The 21,575-nt window shown below is 36.1% G+C and overlaps 1 protein-coding gene and 1 pseudogene across 2 annotated transcripts in view; both read right to left on the minus strand.

Annotated features, from left to right (window-relative positions):
- Positions 1-21,575, minus strand: part of PDE3B (phosphodiesterase 3B) — a 130,127-nt gene that overhangs the window by 14,856 nt on the left and 93,696 nt on the right. The window contains exons 6-12 of one of the 2 annotated variants that reach the window (XM_074372349.1): positions 19,038-19,239; positions 18,407-18,483; positions 13,920-14,071; positions 12,730-12,867; positions 11,644-11,755; positions 9,377-9,466; positions 2,191-2,390 (exon numbers count right to left, since the gene is read on the minus strand). In XM_074372349.1, the coding sequence (XP_074228450.1) occupies positions 2,191-2,390; positions 9,377-9,466; positions 11,644-11,755; positions 12,730-12,867; positions 13,920-14,071; positions 18,407-18,483; positions 19,038-19,239 (971 nt within the window). Of the gene's footprint in view, positions 1-2,190; positions 2,391-9,376; positions 9,491-11,643; positions 11,756-12,729; positions 12,868-13,919; positions 14,072-18,406; positions 18,484-19,037; positions 19,240-21,575 lie in introns of both variants that reach the window. The other variant, XM_010965040.3, reaches the window with a different exon arrangement.
- Positions 9,497-10,892, minus strand: LOC123619591 (NADH dehydrogenase [ubiquinone] 1 beta subcomplex subunit 1 pseudogene; annotated as a pseudogene).

The raw sequence follows: 21,575 nt of genomic DNA on the forward strand, positions 1-21,575 counted from the left end.
GGAAGCTCAATCTTGTAGGGCCTCTGAGCCACTGTACTGACTGTCTTTTACTAAGAGTGAGGACTCGGAACACAGAGTAAAATAATGCACATTCAAACTGGGCCACTCTGGCTGCTTTGTGTTGAAACCAAACTGATGGGGAGCAGAAAGTAAGCAAGGAGACTGGGTAGAAGATGATACTTTTTCACAGCTGATCTCTGATCAGTTTTCTTTCCATCCCTTCCCTTCCCATTGCTTCATTTCCTGGCAGTCCTTAACAATGAGAAGTTAGAAGTAAACATGGTTACTGGGTATGTCCAGACTTCACATTTGTAATTTGATCAGGACAACAGTTTTGAGTATATAACTTATATAAGTTATATTCATGTGTCATTGTTTTAAATTATCTGCATGCAAGCAAGACAAATAACACTAGAATTCACTCACTTGTAATATCCTTGACCAAGAAGTAATAAACAAGTATGACTCACCTATACTCAAACTAATAAAAGAGAATGAAAGCAGAGGTTGGGATAGAATAGTAAATAATTTTTGTCTAAATGATAACTGATTCAGCAGAAAACTTTCCAAATGTTACCTCTTTTTCCGCTTAGTCATATCAGGTATATATTCTGAAGTTCAGAAAGATAAGGGTTACTTGCCTAATGTCACACAGCTAATATTCAGTAACCAGAAATCAAACTCTTGATCCCAAGACCAGTGTTTTTTCCACTATGCAACTACTACCCAGGTCTGGGACTTGCCACAGGACTTGGATTTTCAAAGATTATGAAATGCTAGGCTAGAGGAAATGGGTATGTGATTCTTGCCGAATGATACTGCAACTGAGGAGATGTGCACTTGTTAGTGGGTAATTTCTTCCAAAGCAATTCTTAGAAAGTGGAAAAATAGTATCTAGATTGAAATTTGTTTAAAAGTTACCTGTGGAAATCATGGGCTATGAATATGAATACTTCTCCAATGAATCTAATTGGAGAAAATGAATCACATAGCACTTTTCATCCTCTCTCTGAATCTTGTTTTTATTCTGGCTAGAGAATCTACCGGCTATATTTTAAATAGTGGGAGTGTGTGAAAGGGAAGAAATGAGAAGAGGAACACAGAGAATGGCTATAAAAGATGAAAGAACCAGAACTGAGGTTTGAACATAGAACAACAAAGCGAGGAAGTAAGATGAATTCAGCAAACAGTCGTTGACAACTTACTTTTTGTTAAGGCAGGCAGGCAGAAATACAAAGCTGACACTTCAGGAATCACCAGCCCAAACAAACACCCACAACCACACTAAATTCTAACTAAAACCAAGTATGGACATCCCTAGGTATCTGCAGGGAATTGGTTCTGGGACCCCTACAGATGCTCAAATCCCTTACATAAAATGGCCTGGTATTTTCATATAACCTATGCACATCCTTTGTATTCTTAAATCTTCTCTAGATTACCTATAAGACCTAATACAACATAAATAGTTGTGGTGTGCAGCAAATTCAAGTTTTGCTGTTTGGAGATTTCTGGAATTTTTTTATTTTCAAATACTTTTGATCCACAATTCGTTGAATTCATGGAGGCAGAATCCCTGGATATGGAGGGCTGACTGTATTTAGTTCCAAGTCCTAATGTTTAAAGCCATTATATTTAAGAGTATCCATTTGCTGGGAACTCCTACTTCTTATGCAAATGGTAACCCTAAAGGAATCTTGCACCTTATCAGCTGTACTGGATACAAAAATAATGTGGTACTAGAAGATTTTATATATATACATATGAATATTTGCAGAGCTAAGAGACTTAAGAGTCTGCATATCATAGTATATCTTACGGGAAAAAAGAGGAGGACAACAACAAAAATAACAATAGTCCTCAATCATTATAGTTTTTAGCCATACGAAGGATCTTACCAGAAGGAAAAGTCTTACCACTAGTCAAAGTCTTATCAGTTTGATCAAAGGCAAAGATTCTAACAGCATGGACTCCAGAATTTCATAAACAGCAAGTTACTCTTTCAGGAACAGGTTATTTATTTTCTTGTTGAAGGAGATGATTTTTCTCTAACTCTTTAGCATATATGGTATCAATGTCATGGTTATTATCCATGTACCTAAAGGCCAAGTGACTCAACAAAGGGAAATACAGCATGGCTGTAAAATTTGAGAATCACCCTTAAAACTTTCTGAAGAAGTTATTTCCTACCTGAGGGGCATTTGTAGCCACTAGAAACGCATTCGTCCGCCCTGGGTGATCGTAATCATGCATGGCAGCTGCCACATATAGAGCCATCAATTCCAACGCAGGAATGTTTGAAGATAGGCAACCATAGCTCTCATCTGGAATAGAGCAGCTCCTCGAAGAAATGTAAGCAATTCGCCCAGGGTTAATTCTACCGTTAGAATCTGAGGGACAAGCAAAATAAACCAGGATTACATATAACTTCCTCACAATGAGGCTGAGGAGGAGGGTCCTGTAGTCAATATGATTGATTACCTTATTTGTTGACTTAACTGAGAAATAAACTCTATAAACATGGATTTAAAACAGTATGCTATTTCCAACATACATGCTGAGAGAGAGAGAGTATTAAACAAGACCCCGAAGTCACTCACTTTCCATGATGCTGTCCTACTGAGGCTAATGATACTTTTTAAAAACCTCTGATTTTCTAATCATTTAATTTTTCCTGTGACCCTGGCCATTATATCTAACCTTTAAACAACAATCCAGAGAATAAAATTTCATGAAAACAGTATAGAGATTTAGGAGTTGAATACATTAACAAACTAAGCTTCTCAAATACATACTTCTCAAATCTTATCTAGGTACATTTCATTTGTAATCCTGACTACAACCCTTCTTCCCCTTCTTTTTCCTTCCATGAAGTCTCTTATAAAATAAGGAAAAGAAAAACTGAAAACTGAAAACTGAAAAGGCATGGAAAGCTGAGGAATGACTCAGTCAGTATAACTCTTTTTATCTTGAAGTTAGAAACAGCATTTTCACTATCAGCACTGTGCTTTTGGTGTCCTTCATATCTTACTGTTTGTTTCCTCCTTTTTTATAATTTGGTGGCTTTATTTAGATGGTCACTCAATTGTTTCTGCTAAAGAGATCTTAAAGTATAAGAAGGAAATAATAAACTATATTGAGTAGACAGCAAATGAAACCAGGAAGATATTAGAAAGATAGAAAATTTCATTGGTTGTGTTCACCAGTGGAAACTTAGAATAATGTCCTCACTTGTCAAAGTCCAAAGCGATTTTATGATAATTTAGTTCACTCAGTAATATCTTCACAAGAATTTTTTAACATAATGACTTTAATACACACTAGTGATAATTACAAAGATACCTAATTATTTTCATGCTATTTATAATTTTATACCTAAATTGAGTTTTAGAATCACTCACACTAAATCTACTTCTTAAAACAATTATAAAAAGTAAAAATAAGAGTGAAACATATGGATAAAGATATATTTATTCACATTTCTAGTAAGATTGTAATTATCAATATCAGAGTCAATAACTTCAGTTTTTCCCCTGCATTATATGCATTTCATAGTCCCTCTAAAATTAAAATATGTATATATATAAAAAATAGCAAAAGACTTCCTTTTAAACTCAAGAATAAAAACCAATATTCTGAAACCTAAAGAAGACTTAAGTGGAAAAATACACACATTCATGGTTCAGAAGACTTAATATTGTTAAGATGGCAATACTCCCCAAAATGATTTATAGTTCAACACAATCCGTATCAAAACCTCAGCTGGCTTTTTTTGGCAGAGATATACAAGCCGATCCTAAAATTCATATGGAAATACAAGAGATTCAGATTAGCCAAAACAATTCTGAAAAGGAAGAACGAAGTTGGAGGACTCACTGCCCAATTTCGAGGCTTACTACAAAGCTTTAGTAATGAAGACAGTGTGGTATTGGCCTAAGGATAGACAGATCAATAGAATAGAATTCAGAGTCCTGAAGTAAATCATATTTCTGGCCAATTGATTTTGGACAAGAATGCCAAGACCTTGTTGAGAGCCAACTACCCTGCATGATGCTAGACACTTTCATACATGTTATTTCATTTAATGCTCACATCTTATAAGGTAGAAACTCTGATTTAGTAATATTTAAGAGACAACTATGTATAGAATATATAAAGAACTTTTTTCAAAAAATGCTGCTGGGACAACTAGATACCTACATGCTAAAAGAATGTTGGACCTCTTCCTTCATCCCCCCGAATAAGTTCCAATGGATCCTAGGCTTAAACTTTCTAGCTAGCTATAACTTTGAAACTCCTAAAAGAAAACATAGTAAATCTTCATTACCTTGAGTTGCACAAACCCTTCTTAGATATGACATCAAAACCATGAGCAATGAAAGAAAAAAAATCAGATAAATTAAGCTTCATCAAAATTAAAACCTTTTGTGCTTTGAAAGACACTATTAAAAAAGTGAAAAGACATCTCAATGTGAGAAAATAGCTGCAAATCATAAATCTGATAAGGCACTTATATCCAGAATATATAAAGAACTTCTACAACTCAATAATAAAAAGACAAATGACCAATTATAAAAAGACACATTTTAAAATGGACAAAGGACATGAACAGACATTTCTCCAAAGATGATATACAAGTGGCCCATAACCACATGAAAAGATGCTCAACATTATATATTAAGGAAATGCAAATTTAAAAAAAAAAACACTTTTTACCTACTAGGATGGCTATCAAAAAGATAGTAACAAGAAATAGCAAGAAATTGGAAATTTCATACAGTGTACATAGGAATGTAAAATAATGCAGTCACTTTGGAAAATAGTTTGGCAGTTCCTCAAAATATTTACCACAAAGTCACCGTATGACCCAGCAATTCCACAAAACTAGGTATATGGCCAAGAGAAGTGAAAACAAATCCCCACACAAAAACTGGTAGACAAATATTCATGGAAGCATTAGTCACAACAGCCCAAAAGCAGAAAGAACCCAAATTTCCATCAACTGTATATTGGCTGATAAGAAAGTGAGAAGAGGATGAAAAAAATTGCTTAATATATAAAATAAATACATACCAAAGTAACGAGGAAAATACATATGGCTATTATGGACTTCCATTTCTGTGACTGGTCAATAGCTGTATTTGGAATTTATCACCTTCTTATTCTACCACCCAGTCCTGGTTCCCCTTGTCCTCAGCCAGCCTCTCTGCTGACTATGGTTTTTTGCCTAGTGTGATGACCCATACTTTCAAGGGTCTATACTATTAGTGACCCTGATGGCACTGGATTGTTTTCCATTATCTTTTGTTACTAGACATGGGACTACCAAAAAGGCCAGAGGATCCCCTGGGTTCCTGACATAACATCCTCCCATGAGTAATAGGAAACCTATTTTTTTCTTGATAATAAGGATCAGACTGGATCAATCACCTGGACCTTGTACAGAATCCTCCTCCTTTGTCTGTTGGTTCAAAGGCACAAAGTGGCCAGATGTTAATCTCAATTCCTAGTTTCCCTTCTATGTGTCCCCTTGTTGGAAGCTTTTTTCCTTTGGGAACTAATTATGTGTAAGCCAATTTTCTGTTTGTTTGTCTAGGTGAGAGGCAAGCAAAAATATTTTCTAAGTGGACTCTTTGAGGTAACAGAAAAAATCCTCCTAATCCTACTCTTTGGTTCACAGATTTGAGTATTCTGGGATAGCAGAAGTGATACCATATATTGGGTCACTGGTTCAGAAGATAAACCACACTTTGTGGGACAGCACCTTAGCCTCACAGTGTTTTCCCCTAACAGGTACTCCAACTGAGTCTCAGTATGTCATTTCATCATCCTCTCAGGCCAGCTGTGGGATGATAAGGTTCATGAAAAGATCAGTAAATTCTGTGGACATAAGCCCACTGCAACAATTTTTGGAGGCAAAATAAGTTCCTTGATAATGCAATACTGTATGTAATAACCCAATGATGAATAAGGCATTCAGTTATGTTCATAGGTGGTGATGGTGAAGCACCGTAGACAGTAAAAGTAAATCCATATCCAGAATAAGAACAAAAGCTATCTCTTCCATAAAATGAGAGATACAATATAATCAACCCACTATCAGATAGATGGCTGGATGTTCCCCCAGGGAATGGTACTATATCAAGGGCTCACTTCTGCTCTCTCCTGTTGGCAAGCTGGGCGCTCAACAGAAGCCAGAGCTAGGTCAGCTTCAGTGAGAAGTCCATGTTGTTGAACTCATACATAATTTCCATGCTTGCCATCTTGACTACTGTGTTGATAAGCCCATTGAATGAGAACTGGAGTAGCTAAGGAAAAAGACTGATATCAAGAGACGGGCTCATTTTGACTACTTGATTACTGAGTGCCTCCTTTGCAGTGAATGCCCTTTGGTAAGTATATTAGACAGGGTTCTACAGAGAAACAGAACCAATTGTCTGTGTGTGTGTGTGTGAGAGAGAGAGAGACAGAGAGAGAGACAGAGAGAGAGACAGAGAGAGACAGAGAGAGATTGATTTATTTTAAGGAATTGGCTAATGTATACATGGAGGCTGGCAAGTCCAGAATCTGCAGGACAGGCTAGCAAGCTGAAGACCTAGGTAAGAGCCTGTGTTGCAGTTCAAGTATGAAGGCTGTCTGCAGGCGGAGTTCCTTCTTGCTGGGGAAGTCAGCCTCTGTTCTATTAAAGCCTTCAACTGATGAGGCCTCCCCACATTATGGAGCACAGTCTGCTTCACTCAAAATCCTCTGATTTAAACGTTAACCTCATAAAATACAGCCTCATAGAAACATCCAAAATAATGTTTGACCAAATATCTGAACACCGTGGCCCAACCAAGTTGACACATAAAATTAATCATCACAGTAAACATTCACATGGGAAACAAATATGCTCCACTCTGGGAAGGCTAGCCACAAGTCTCAGAATTCCTTGTCACCAATTTTCTAATCTTCCTTCTAAAACCCTAAGTATCCAAGCAAGCTATTACCCACCGGCCATATATCAATGCAGATACTTTCCCCTGGTCATCTCTTTCAAGACCAATAAACAAGCGGATTCACTGCTTGGTGTTCTGCCTACTGGTAGGATTTACCTTCCCCTATTAACCTTCAAAGGACACCTTTGAATGAGCCTCTAAGGCGGCAGTCATCCACTTTCAGGAGGTACTGGCATATGGAATAAGACCATCTGTAAACCAGGTCTTTTCTCTTTCAGACAGCTGGTCATAGGAGATTCCCCGTGGAGCCATGTGTATTGAGGAGGAGCGCCAATGTATTAGCAACAGGGGTCACAGGAATCTGAGTTCATATTTTGAGTCTTGAGTGCCTTCAGGAGTAGCTCAAAGCTAATCTTGTATTTATACCTCCTCTTGATAATTGAGTACTAATGTACATGCCAAGTTTACAAACTGGAGGGTCAGAGGGCACAAGTTCATGATAGACAGGTCATGTGGCAACCTAGTGCACATGGCCAAATATTCAAAATCTGTCAGAGCCCAGTAATAATCTAACAGCTGTTTACACAATGGAGAACAGTTATCTGAGGAAGGACTGGCATTGTCTCAAAATCCAAGAATTTACACTGATTCTCTTGTATTGATCTTCCATAAGTCCCCCAGAGGAACTCAGTCTGCCAAAGACACTTTGAAAACTGCTGGAAGATATAGCCTGATCTCTTACTGTTTGTAGTAAACATGCAGGAGGAAAGTGATAGACTGAGGGAGAACTCTTAAGCAAAAAAGAGTCAGAAATTGATATTTGGGAAATTCTCAATCTGTCCAGACTACAAAAGATATTAAAGTAAGAGATTTCACTGTCAGGAACAGGTACTCTGGACAGAAAGCCACGGTTGTAGCTGGACCACTTTTTGCTAATTCGTTTGAAGGATGAAAAGGTCAGGGTCAGAGACAGACGTGAAGATGCTATGCTACTGTCTTTGAAGAAGGGGCCATGAACAATGGAATGTAAGTGGCTTGTAGAAGCTGGAGGGGTAAGGAAACAGATTCTCCATTAGAGACTAGGAAGAAAACAACCCTGTTGACACCTGGATTTTAGCCCAGTTGAACCTGTTTCAGACTTACGGTTCCAGAACTATAAGTTAATAAATCTGTATTGTTTTAAGCCACTAAGTCTGTGGTAATTTGTTACAGCAGCAATAGGGAACTAACACAGATTTTGGTACCTGGAAGTGGGGTGTTACTGTAACAAATAACTGAAGATGTGGAAGTAGCTTTGGAATTGGGCAGTGGGTGAAGACTGCAAGAATTCTGAAGAGCATGATAGAAACCAATAAAAGATACTAATCAGTACATTCAAGAAGTTCACCAAACTCCGAGCAGGATGAATACAAAGAATATCGTCTGAGTACATCACAGTCAAAATGCTAAAAATCAGTAGCAAAGAGAAAAGGGACATCATACTTTTAAGGAGAAATAAGACTCATGGCTGATTTGTCAAAAGAAACTACAGAAGTCAGAAAATGTAAAGATATCTACAAATGCACTGAAATAAAAAAAAAAATTCTTCTAAGATAAAATAAATCTATCTACAAACAAAAAAGCTGCAGAAAATTATATCATCTCTGACAGAAGCACAGAACTACTGGAAGGAAGGAAGAGAACTAGGAAAGACTAAATACGGATGGCAGACAAAAAAGAACCAGTGACATAAGGCAAATCCGTCAGACGACGACAGCACTTTAGACTCAACTACCAAAGAAAGTAAAGCAGTAGCTACGACTATGACCTTTACAGTAATTAGTATGGTAATATTTCTCAGGCATTTGTAACTGAGCAAATTCTGTCCTGGTTTACATATGGGTCTGTATGTGTGTATCTTATTGGAGTATTTCTCTCCTCTTTTATAAACTAGAATAAGAGCCATGAGTGTTATAGTTAATTATATTTGTATGAGTAATTATATTTATGATGAAGAAACAAAATTTGAATGTTAAAAGTTTTTTAATAACATCATTTAAAGACTTATGTGAGGCTCTAAAACATGTTCCCTTTTGTTGGGACTTTTATATATTTTAAATTTACATGATACACCTAAAACAGAAAACCAAGATTGAAAGAAAAGCAAAGAAAAGATTATCATCATATTTAGGATAGTGGCTACATCCGTGGAGAAAGCAGCAGGATAGGACACAGAAAAGAAACATGGTGGATTCAGTAGTATTGAGTCTTAACTCTTAAAATGGGTAGTGGATTTCTAATTTGCATGTCACTCTTATGCATCAAAATTTACATAGTCCTTTATATGTACCAAAGTTTACTGAATAAAAAATTTAAAAGAACAGAGATAATGAAATGAGATAGCTTGATTTATTATTCCTAATCAAACAATCAAATGAAAGATTTGTAGAAGGAAGTACCTGTTTCATTTCCTGTTCGATGATCATTGTGGATCTGCTGTAAGCCAGGAATTGGCCTCGTTGTCAGATACCAAACAGCATGTAGGACATCTGTGGCATGTATACGATTGTGATCTATAGTCACCAAAATGTTTTATAAAAATGATCATTCTGTTATTTTTAACATAAGATATTTTAAAAAATACTCTCTAGTCATACTGTATTCTCATAAATAAAATATACGGCTTAGAATAATTTCCCACAATTTTTGTTTCATATTTTATAAAGTCTCTTGATGTGTTAAAAAGTTTTCTTTTAAAAACTTTCACATATACTATGAAAACATAGTAGAAGGGTCAAAGAAAAGGCAGGGTAACCAGGGCTAGTTGAAAGGCACTGGAAAATTTACCTAAGGTTGCTGTTTTATGGTTTTTAAAAATATGTAAATAGCATCTGGATTATGGAAACCCATGTTTGTAAACAAAACAGTTTCTGCACACAGACACATAGAACAGTTACAAATTTTGGATACTTGAATCCCCCACACCCACTCCAAAAATAAATACCTATCTCTCAGGCCTGCTATAAGGATTACATATTAAAAGATAACATAAAACATCAAGAACAGTGACTGACACGTAGTATATGATCAGTACAACACTGGTTTGCTGAAATACTGCTTTGTGGAAAGATAAGACCTACAGCTGAAATCCAGCTTTGCTATTTCCCATTTTACGATCTTGGGAAAGATCCTTCTGAGTTTTTACTTCTCACCTATAAAGGGTAGATAATACAATCTTTCCAACAAAGATTAAACGAGATAACCTTTGTGAAGCTAGTGATTATAGTCATAGCTGTTACTTCAACAAATATTTAATGAGTACCCACCGTGTCGCATTAGCAGATGATACAATAGTGAGTGTTCAGACCATACAGGTAGGACACAATGTCAGCCCACTAGGAGCTTAATTGTTATCAATACAATCACCACCTTTTATTGACCATTTACTGTGTGCCATGAATTTTTATTTACCTGAATTATCACTACCTGTGGGGTAGGTACTATTGTTATTCTTACTTACAAATTTGGAAACTAAAATTTAGAAAAGTTAGATCCCAGAGACTCTTGTCTTTTTTTTTTTCCCCAAATTAAATAATGAATGTGTTTTTATTTCTCCCATAATTTAAAAAATGTGAACATTCTGTAATTCAGCCACAGCCTTTACTTCCAGGTGACTTCTTCATTGGGCCTCAATACCCTTTTAAATAAGAGACTCTTGTTCTGGAAGGCAATTAGTTTTACATCATTCTTTTTGTCTAGATACCATCCAAAGACAAACCCCACAGGGACAAGTATATGTACCCAGTGGTCACGCACAGCCTGAAGTGAACTCAACACGAATGCTGCAGCCTCGGAGCCAACGACGACCCCACGACCAAGGGCAGCAGCAAGCCCAGCCAGCGGCGCCGGCGGACGCTCCCGGGAGTCTTGTCTTAACTGATATATGTCCCAACTGGAGGTGACAGTGAAGACGCCTCACCACCTTCATTTCTCCATTCTCCTTCCCTTGCAGTCTGCCTTAAAATATCATTTTATTCCATTTATAAAATTCAGCCACTTTTCAAAATGCCTCTTTGTAAGTGGTAATTATAGTACATATAACTCACATTCAATTATTAAGCATTCACCAATATTAATAAGTTAAGCCAATTTAAAAATAATTTGCTCAAAAAAAAGTGTGTCCACATGCAAGTTAACTGTGAAATGAATCAATACATAAAGAAAACTATCTTTTCCTAATATAAAATTAAGATTCCATTTTACCATAAAATCAAATCACCATCAAAAATTATTTCACAAATCAGGACACAGTTAAAAACAAATTCTATGGATAAATTTTAAGCATTTCAAAGTCAAGAAATTCTGAAACTCATGACTTAATATTACCAAACACTTGAAAAGGTAAGGTAGTAAGATGATATGATTAACATAAAAAGATGTGTACTACATAATCAAGTGAAACAGATTATAAATAGGTATCAATATTATTCACTTCATAAACAATAAATATATGTAAGTAAAAGTCCTGAAGGAGATACACCAAAACGTTAACAGTAGTCAGTTAACTCAGTTAACTCTGGGTAGGCAGGTGCAGATTTCTTTTTAAATCTCCATTTTCCAACTTTCCCAAACGTGTAATTTAGAAAGTGTTGAAAGGACTATCCGTAGGAAAAGTTTTAAAACCAGTATTATTTCAACTTAAATAATAAGATATGTTAATACTTACAAGGAATGTCTCGATAACCATTTTCTAATGCACGAAAATAGTTCATGAATTGTAGAGTGGGAATTTTAAATATCTCCAATAAACCAGTGTCTTGAAATAGGGTATACATAACCTAAATGTCAATTAAAAGAAAGTTCACTTTAAAAAGTCAGAATTTCTATTTGTAGTTGTAGTATGCTTTTGTGATTTGCATTTGGGTAAGTCAATCATGTGTATGTCATTAACTTAATAATTTGTTACAAACGTCTCTACAATGAATTCTTTCCAAAACATGAAAAAGAAAGATATTAGCCTCAAGTCCTTGAACTTCAAAGAAAGATTGCCATATGATGTCCCAGTTGTAAAATTTTTCTCCTCTTCCCTCTAGTTTTTCATTCATATTTTATTGGAGGGCATGTGAAGTGTCTTCTATTCTAGTACTAGGTGTTAAAAGAAGTCAGAAGAATATGTTTATTACATTCCTATCCCTAAAGACTTCAACGAGATGAACTTCTATGTCCTCCCCATAATTTATTCTTATATTCCTGAATTTCGTAAGTAAGATACTTTGGAGTTAATGAGAGTGAGATTTGGGGAAGGTTAATCTGATGCTGTTGTGTGGACCCACCAGGACCCCTTGAGTCTGGGTGGTAAAGTGGAAGTGTTTTCCGTGGTTCTAGAATCAGATGAGCCCTCTGGCCTTGGGTAAAGCACAAGGAAGACAGGTGAAAAAGGTGAAGCACAAGTTTCAGTCCTTAGAACTAGATCACCTTTCATGCCCTTTTCAACCACAAGGTTCAATAAAAAGTAAATCTTTGTTACTTCTTTAGCATAACTTAAATCCCATTATTATGAGCAAATTACTTTTCATATATTATAAAATTATACAATACTTTATATTTGTTTACATATATATATATATATATGGGTCTATATATACAGGTTTCTCTTTTCAAATTTTCTAGTGAGAATTTCATTTGTGAAAAAATAATTCAATGACCAATGCTGAACTTGCACCTAAACCAATGTTACACATCTTATAGTCTTTGCATTCTATATGGATTCAAGAAAAAATTTATAATAAAAAAGTAGAGGTTTGAGACAAACCTGACTGAGGATCCTTCCTGATTTCTCTCCCATCTCTTCTACAAGTTCAAAAATTTGAAAATTCCAGTTACTCATCTTTTCTATTAACGAGTCATAATCTTCTAATAAAATCAGTTCCAGTGATGCTTCCTGTTCAGTCTGTACACGTAGGGGGAAAAAAGCCCAGATCAACTTAACCTTACCTTTTTATACATATTGTTAAATCCACAACTAAATAACACTTAAAATTGAACACTAAAAAATGGGCAGTATTATTTTCTATGAATTATTCTCAGATATAATCTGTACTTCCTATGCTCTTTATTCAGTGTTGTCTTCAAATTTAAACATGTGCTCTAAGCATTAGAAGACATTGATCTTTACATTAGTTTTATAAATATATTTCCAAAACAGTAACACAAATCAAAAATCCATTATTTTCATTTTGAAAGTATCAAAAGATTACAGAAAGAAACTTACATCCTTATACTGGCATTTATTATTGGGATAACTTCCCCAAAGAAATAGATGGATTTTTTTTCCCTAAAGAGCTTAAATTGTGAACTTTAAGAACAAAAATAAATTGCTATTATAAGATTATTTTCATTGTTTTTAGTGACTATGTGCTTACTTTAATTCCTCATACTTTAACAACATACAATGAAGAAAACATCAACATAGAAAGTAATAAATACAATATAAAACTAAATAAAATATGTTTATTTAAAAATGAGTGCACTTCGTAGCTCTAGGACGATGAGTTTAGAAGTAATTATTTCTAACCCAAGGGTTTTTTTCCTTTTTTTAAATTTCAAAATATATATTTCTTTAAAAACAATATTTCCCCATTTTTATAAAGGAACACACGCACAGGATAAAGTAAAATTACGGTGGCATACAAGTCTCGTCTCCCCACCTAACTCCCTTTCTCTGAGTCCCATTCTTTATAAGTCCTCATTTTGGTTTTTAGGTCTTCTGGTGGTATTACCATAAGTCTAAAGAATATATACCTCTATTTCTTGGTATTTCTTGGTATATCAGTTGGGGTTCTTGACCAAGGCTTTCTTTAATGTGTTATAGGTGACTTTTCAGTAAAAATTTTTGAAATATCACTATATTAAAAACCTTGTTCAGGGCAAAAATAATGGACTTAGTACTAACTAATAATATATTTCACCTTAACATAATCATATTGAAAGTTTATCTTTTACATTTGGTTGTTCTTCATTCTGTGCCTCTTGTGTGAGGTGATTATCACCTTCCCCAAATAATTTTCTGCCGTCTCTGTTCTCTGTTTCCACTTCTTGTTGAGGTTCCATAAGTTTGAATGACGCTTTTGAGAAAATGGTGCTGTCTTCATCACCTTTCAAAAAATATATAAAGTGATAAATAAGAATAAAACTTGTCCTATAAGAACTTCATAAGAAAAAGTTGAAAAAAATATTCAGATAAAGTGAATTATACTGGCATTCAATCTAAATTAATCCCTCTCCCTCTCCCCCTTTTTTTCCTCATAGCACATGGTGCTCTTTATTGTGACGCTCAGTGGAAAACATCTGCAAACCAGCTTACTGTAGTGGTGATGAAGGAGAATTAATAAAATGCCCACATTTAGGCAAACAGATTGCTTATTCTCATGCTTGCTCTTAAACTGGCCAACTAACCTGACTGACCGGTTGCTGTTCTCAGCTCCAGGCCCATTGTTAAAATGAATCTATTAATTTCACTGTCTCTGCTTTATTCCAGTAATTGAAAGCAATAATCATACTTAGTTTCTGAGTTGTTCTCCAGGGAGAAGGTCACAGAACTGTAACCTTACAAAATAGCCTGAATTACCAAGAAGGCCATGCCATGGGGGCTTACAAGATAAAGAGATCAAAGCCTCTAGAGAATTGGTCACATGGAGACACCATGATGCCACTCTGAGTCTTATAAGAAGAAAATAATTCTGTTGATTGTTATCAATGCTTTATTCTTTAAGCTACGGCTACGTAATCACCCTACCACATCCTCAAGGTGGGTTCACAGTTTTAAAGACGCTAGCCTGCTGTGAGTCCCCTTTGCATGGCAAAGTAATAAAGCTGTCTCTTTTTCCCTATGTTCTAAGACCCTGTCTCAGAGTTTCAATTTGGCTTATCAGTGACAACAGCAACCATACTAAGGCACTTTTATTATATAAAAAAAGGCAGGGGTGGGAATTCTGTTCACTCCTTTGTGACAGCAACTGGGACCTGAATTAGGAGCTCTTTAGGCATAGTAGCTTCTATGTATCTTCATGACTTGAGAGTTTGTTTCCTTTCAAAGAAAATGCCTTCTTCGCCATAAGTAAGTCTAAACGCAGCATATATAAAACAGAATACAGTTAGGAATCGCCCTCTCCCTCTCCCAAGCAGCAAACCTTTTCTTTATTGTAAACATAACACACTGTCCCCAGAGCACTGGAAGAGCAGGAACCAGGAGGAGCCAGGGACAGAAGTCTCTGAAACTGACTGGATTCCCACCCATAGACCGGGCAGCCTTGAATGGCCCAGGAGGGTGTCAGGGAGGGTCAGAAGGCACAGGCCTTGCTGCAGAAGGGACACATATTGTACTGGTAGAGTCAGCTGCAGGAGGGTAAGGGGAGAGCTGCAATGCTGAGCTCTTGGCGCCTAGGTCCTAGGTACGCAGATGCCACCGCGGCCTGTGGTACCGCCCCAGGGCCACAGCTGCCACTCCAGGAGCCATGGGTTCCCCTTGCCTCAGTGAAGCTAGCCAGCTCTGCATAGGGAGTCTCAGTGAGAGGAGAGAGGCGGCAGTGAAGGGGAGCAACAGCCCAGTCTCCCGGTAGCGGTGAGCGCCCCGGTAGCGGTGAGGGCTCCGGCGCGGCACGGCACTGCCAGCCCCGAGCGCCCCCGTGCAGCACGGCATGGCATTGCCAGCTCCGAGCACTACCGTGCGGCACCGCCAGCGGCAGCGGCGAGCACCGCACTGCGGCACGGCACTGCCAGTAATGAGCGCCGCCGCGCGGCAGCGGCAAGCGCCCTGGCGCGGCACCACCAACTATGAGCGCCCCCGCGCGGCAGCCGCAAGCGCCTGGGTGCAGCACCACCAGCGGCAGCTGCGAGCGCCCCGGCGAGGCGCAGTGCGGCACCGCCAGCGGCCCGGGCGAGCGCCCTGGCGTGGCAGGACACGGCACGACATCACAGTGCCGCAGTGGCACCCTCATGTTCACTTTTCCCTCTCATTTCTCTTCTGAATTGTCTTGTCTTCTTTATCAAACATGAATTGACCATAATTGCAAGAATTTATTTCCGTTTCATTAGTTGCGTTTCATTAATGTACAGGCTCATCTTTGTGCCAATACTTCACTGTCTTAATTGCTGTGGGTTTAAAGTAAGTAGTGTAGTGTCAATTTTCCAAATTTGTTCTTTGTCCAAATTGGCTGCTTCAGGTCATCTGTATTTCCAAATAAATTTGAACACCAACTTGTCAATTTCTACCCCCAAAAAAAGCCTACTGGAATTTGATCAAAATTGCAATCACCTTACAGATCAGTTTTGAAGAAAACAGCCTTATTGACTGTAATGAGTTTTCCAATCCGTTGATCAATGACACGCCTCCCAGTTTATTAAAATTTTCTTTATAAGTTTATTCTAACTTTATTTTTTGATACTATTGTGAATGACAATGTTTTCTCAATTTCAATTTATGATGGTTTATTATTGGCATATAGGAATACAATTGACTGTATACTTATGTATCTTGTGACTCTGAAAACTGAATATAGCAAAAGATAGACTAGTTCATGGGTTCTAATAAGTGTGTGTGTGTGTGTGTGTGTGTGTGTGTGTATCCTTTGATATTTTCTACAAATAATCTGTGACTAAGGACAGTTTTATTTATTTCCATTCAGGATATCTTTATTTCTTTATCTTTCTAATTTTCCTAGCTAAAATCTCCAGTACAGTGTTGAATAGAAGTGCTGAAAGCAAAAATCCTTCTTTTCTTCCTTTTAAAATTTTTTTTTTTTTTTTTTTTGCAGAGGAGGAGGTAATTAGGTTTATTTATGTATTTATTTTTAGTGGAGGTACTGAGGATTGAACCCAGAACCTTGTGCATGCTAGGCATGCACTCTACCACTGAGCTATACCATCTCCCCCTTTTAAAAATTTTTTAAAGTTATTTTTTATTATTTTTTAATCTTTTTTGGAGGGGGAGGTGATTAGATTATTCATTTTTTTAATGGAGGTATTGCGTATTGAACCCAGGACTTGAAGCATGCTAGGCATGTACTCTACCACTTGAGCTATACCCTCGCCCCCTCTTCTCTTATTCTTGATTTTAGGGGGAAAGTGTCAGTCTTTCTCCACTAAGGATGATTCTAGCTATGTGTTTTTCAAAGATGCTCTTTATCAGGTTGAAGAACTTCCCTGATATTACTGGTTTGAGTGCTTTCATCATGAAAGAGTGCTGGATTTTGTCAAATGCTTTTTCTGCATCTATTTAGATTATCATGTGTTTTCCCCCCTTTATCGTATTAATGTGGTATATTAATTGATTTTCAAATGCTAAACCACCGTTGCATTCCTGGGATAACTATCACTCAGTCATGGTATGACATTTTATCTGTTGCTAGATTCAGTTTGCTACTATTTTGTAAAGGATATTGGTTGTTAGTCTTTAGTTTTCTTGTGATGCCTTTGTCTGGTTATGGTATCAGAGTAATTCTGGTCTTACAGAATTAGTTGGGAAGTTTGCCCTCCTCTTCTATTTCCTGGAAGTTTGTGAAGGATTGATCTCTGTTGGCTTTTAAAAAAAACCTTTTAAAATGTAAAAACCAAAAACTATTGAATTGTACACTTTAAAAGGGTGAATTTACAGTATGTGTAGGGATTACTATGCACCTATAATCCCTGAAAGGGCCTATCTATTTCTGATTTACCTTTATTCCTCTGGCACAGTATTGAAGAGTTGTGCCTACCATGGCAAGCCTTCAACACCAATCTTTGTCTCCCTAGTCCCACAATGCTACCAAAATGGACTGCTCATTCTCTCTGGAAGCAGCAAACACCCTTTTGGTGACCTCAAACTTGAGACTCACTCCCTTGGACTTCTATCCTCCTCCAGATCTTACATTGGAAATTCTGAGGAGCTTAATTCTTCAATAGCTTTAAGCAGATTTTTTAAAACAAAAATAGGTAGCTTTTCCAGATACTTTCAGGAGAAATGATGGTCTGAGTTACCTAGTTAAGTCATCAATTTTTTTCAATTTTTTTTATTGAGAATCATCAATGTTTTGATGTTATAAGACAACTAATTTTTATCACCAACAAAATTTCTTATTTGAGGATATGTTTCAAAATGACATAATTAACTACATTTTAAAACAACTCCTGTGTAATTATTAAAAAAATGTATATAAACCCTTTTGGGCTTAGATTGTACAATTTCAATTTTGATTTTAACATAATTAATTTCATTATTTATGTACCCTAGCCGTAACATAAGACTATATTCATTTGTACTGCACGTTTTTACTCTTCAAAATACTTTCACTATTATTTATAATGTCTTAATAACTCCTTTGTGAAGTAGATGCTAACATTATAATCTTCATTTTAAAGATAGATAAACTAAAGTTAAACTCATTCATTCATTTTAAAAAACAATGCAAGAAATTGCTCTTAAATTTAAGCACACATGACTTTTGTTGTCTCACCTGACTTTCCCCTGTGGCAGTCTGTACCAGACTCCAATTCAGATGTTGAAGCATATTTCAGTATTTGATGTCCACAGCTTGTAAAAGAAAATGGATAAATATGTACATATGATAAATGAAGTAAAATTTGTTTTACCTAAACACAGTCAGAAAATCTGGTTATTTTTTAACTGAAAGATCCCAATCTGCAAAATATCCTAATATTCCAATCTCTTTATAAATTGAATAGGCTTTATCCTCCATCTGTATCTCTGAAGGAAATGACATGTTTTGGAAGTCACACTGAGATCTGAGGTAAACCCTTATTATCATCAAAGCAGAAGTGAGAATGAACACCATATGGACTGGGTACTATGAATAGGTACCAATTTAGTACATACTAAAATAATTCTCATACATTTACTGATATTTTATGGTGGGTAGAATACCACTATGTTTCACTTCAGATGGAGATCATTTAGTTGGGAAGTGACTACTAGCACTGAAATGAGAAAAATTTTGTTTAGAATAAAAACTATTAAAGAAGAGGATACAGTCTTAACTATCTAGTTATAGAACTAGAAAACTGCTAATACTTCACTAAAATAACCTATATTTTGAAACAGAAATCATAAACATTTGGGAAACTTACCTGTTACATAAATTGCTATCAGAATTTCTAAGCTGCTGGTAAAAATCTGGTGAATTGGGTGCATTGCTCAGGGATCTGTGTAAAATAACACTTGGCTTAGTAAGAAAATCAGCAGTGTCAGGAAATTCTATAGGTGATCGGTTAGTTAGAGAGGCAGCAGACACTGGTCCAGGACTGGGAGAATTCAAGCTGGGTAAAGCACCTAAAAAATTGAAAGAGAGGAAAGAGATAGATAAATAAGTATGTATGTGTATGTGTTTATTGTTTATGTTAGAGATTTATAAAAAGCATTTTCCTTCTTTAAAGGAAATTTTTTAGAGAAATTTTAAAGAAAGCAAAGTATTTACAATTAAATAATAGAATAGATTTCTACAATGGAGCTATCTCAAGACATTTTAGGAATTCAAACATAATATAGACCATATTTATCATCATCAATGACTGTGGAATAAACACCCTGTGACAGGATGGCACATAGTAGGTAAATATTAAGAGTGTAACTAAAATATACATAGTGTGTGGCACAAGTTTTCCTAATTAATATTGGTCTTTATCTTTCACATTTTGTGTCCCTACCAGTTTGACTATCCATGTAAACAAAGCAGCTTTACCAAATTTTACTGAATATTTTTCAATACAATAAAATTCATTTTTATCAAAGAACCAAAGTTCTTAATATTAACCAATGAGTAAGTTGAGCATATGATAAAATTATAGTAACACATAGCATATCCCTTTAAAAAATCCAAGTCTTTCCAGCTCTTTCATTTATTCCACAAACATCTGAGAGCCTATTATATGCTGGAAAATGTGCTAGGTTTCATAATGGAGGAAAAGATGCCATCCCTAGAACTCAATGAACCTAAAGTCTAGTGGAAAATAGAAACAAGTGCTAAGTGCTAAAATAAGGGGAAAAAAGAGTGCTTCAGAAATACATCCCTATTCCTATTGATTTACTCAAGAAACCTTTGCTGGGTGCCTTGAACTAAGGGTATATCTGGAGAAGGGAAGACAGATTTAAAACTTTATTTCAAAATAAAGATCCAAGTAAGTGTGAATTAGAGAGAAAAGCTAATAACAGTGATTAATATTTGATATTTTGAGACATCGTTACAGATGTATGTAATGGTTGATTTTATGTGTCAACTTGGCTAGGCTATTGTGCCCAGTGGTTTGGTCAAATACCAGTGTAGATGTTGCTGTGAAGGTATTTTTCAGATGTGATTAATGTTGAAATTAGTAGACTTACTGATGAGTAAGGCAGATTACCCTTCATAATGTGGGCTGGCCTCACCCAATTAGTTAAAGGCCTTAGGAGAAAACACTGAGGTCCTCCAAAGAGGAAGGAATTTTACCTCTAGACTGACTTCGGACTCAATACTGCAACATCAGCTCCTGCTAGAATGTCCAGCCTGGCAACCTGCCCTGAAAATGTTGGACCTGCCAGTCTTCCCACTCTGGTGAGCCAATCCCAATCAATCAATCAATCAATCCCCCTTCCCCATATAAATGTATGTAAGTATATATGTAGTAGTTACACACACACACACAAACATCCTATTAGTTCTGTTTTTTTCTGGAGAACCCTGATGAATACAATTTGTTATTTTATTTAATCTTCACAATTACCCTGTGAGTTAAGTAGCATTTTCATTTTACATGTGAAGAAAAAAACTACTCCCCCCCCTCCCCAAAATTCAGAAACTTCACATAGTTATCCCAGTTAACATTGGAGACCATACTCTTTGTAGGGCTGCCACTGCTGTTCTATCCAACTTATTTGTTTAGAGGATCCTATAATTTCATATAATGTTAAAGTTGAATGAGCTTTTATAAATAATCTGGTCAAACACCCTAATGTTTCAGATTAATATTTCAGAGGAAACTGAGAACTAGAGAGGGGAAGTATCTTCCTTCTCAAAATCATACTGGTTGGTTACTAACTGGAGACTAAATTCCAATTTTTAGCACTGTTTTCTCTGATTATACTAGCAAGTGTCCAGAACCCTGACAAAAAGGCTGAGAAGAATAAAGGATAAACTAATTTTAGGGTAGAAATTTAATATAATATAGAAAATCTTTGAGGAAAGGACAAAAATGGTAAAGAAAATCCTAGCAACCATTAAATACTTTCTACAATACAGGCTCATCAGTTTTATTCTAAACTTTTAAAATTGTGAAATATAATGCACATACAGAAGAGTTATAAGAGGAACGCTCATCACTCAAGCTAAAACATAAAACATGGCCAGAGATCAGAAACCCCTGTTCAATTTCTAGTTCCCTTCCCTCTCATTAAAGGAAATGACTGATTTTGACTTTTTTGATACTGTTTTTCTTGCCTCTCTTTGTATTTCTACATGTGTATCTCAACAATTTAGATTAGTTTTATCCTTTTTTTGAATTTTGTAAAGTGAATCAGACAGTATAAATGCTTTTATGCTTACTTTACTCAACATTTAAAAAAGATATTTCATATGTTCATTCATTTTGAATGGACATATCAAATTGTATGTGTGAATATAGCACAATTTTATT

The sequence above is a fragment of the Camelus bactrianus genome, chromosome 10 (assembly GCF_048773025.1).
Source record: "Camelus bactrianus isolate YW-2024 breed Bactrian camel chromosome 10, ASM4877302v1, whole genome shotgun sequence".
Classification (NCBI taxonomy): domain Eukaryota; kingdom Metazoa; phylum Chordata; class Mammalia; order Artiodactyla; family Camelidae; genus Camelus; species Camelus bactrianus.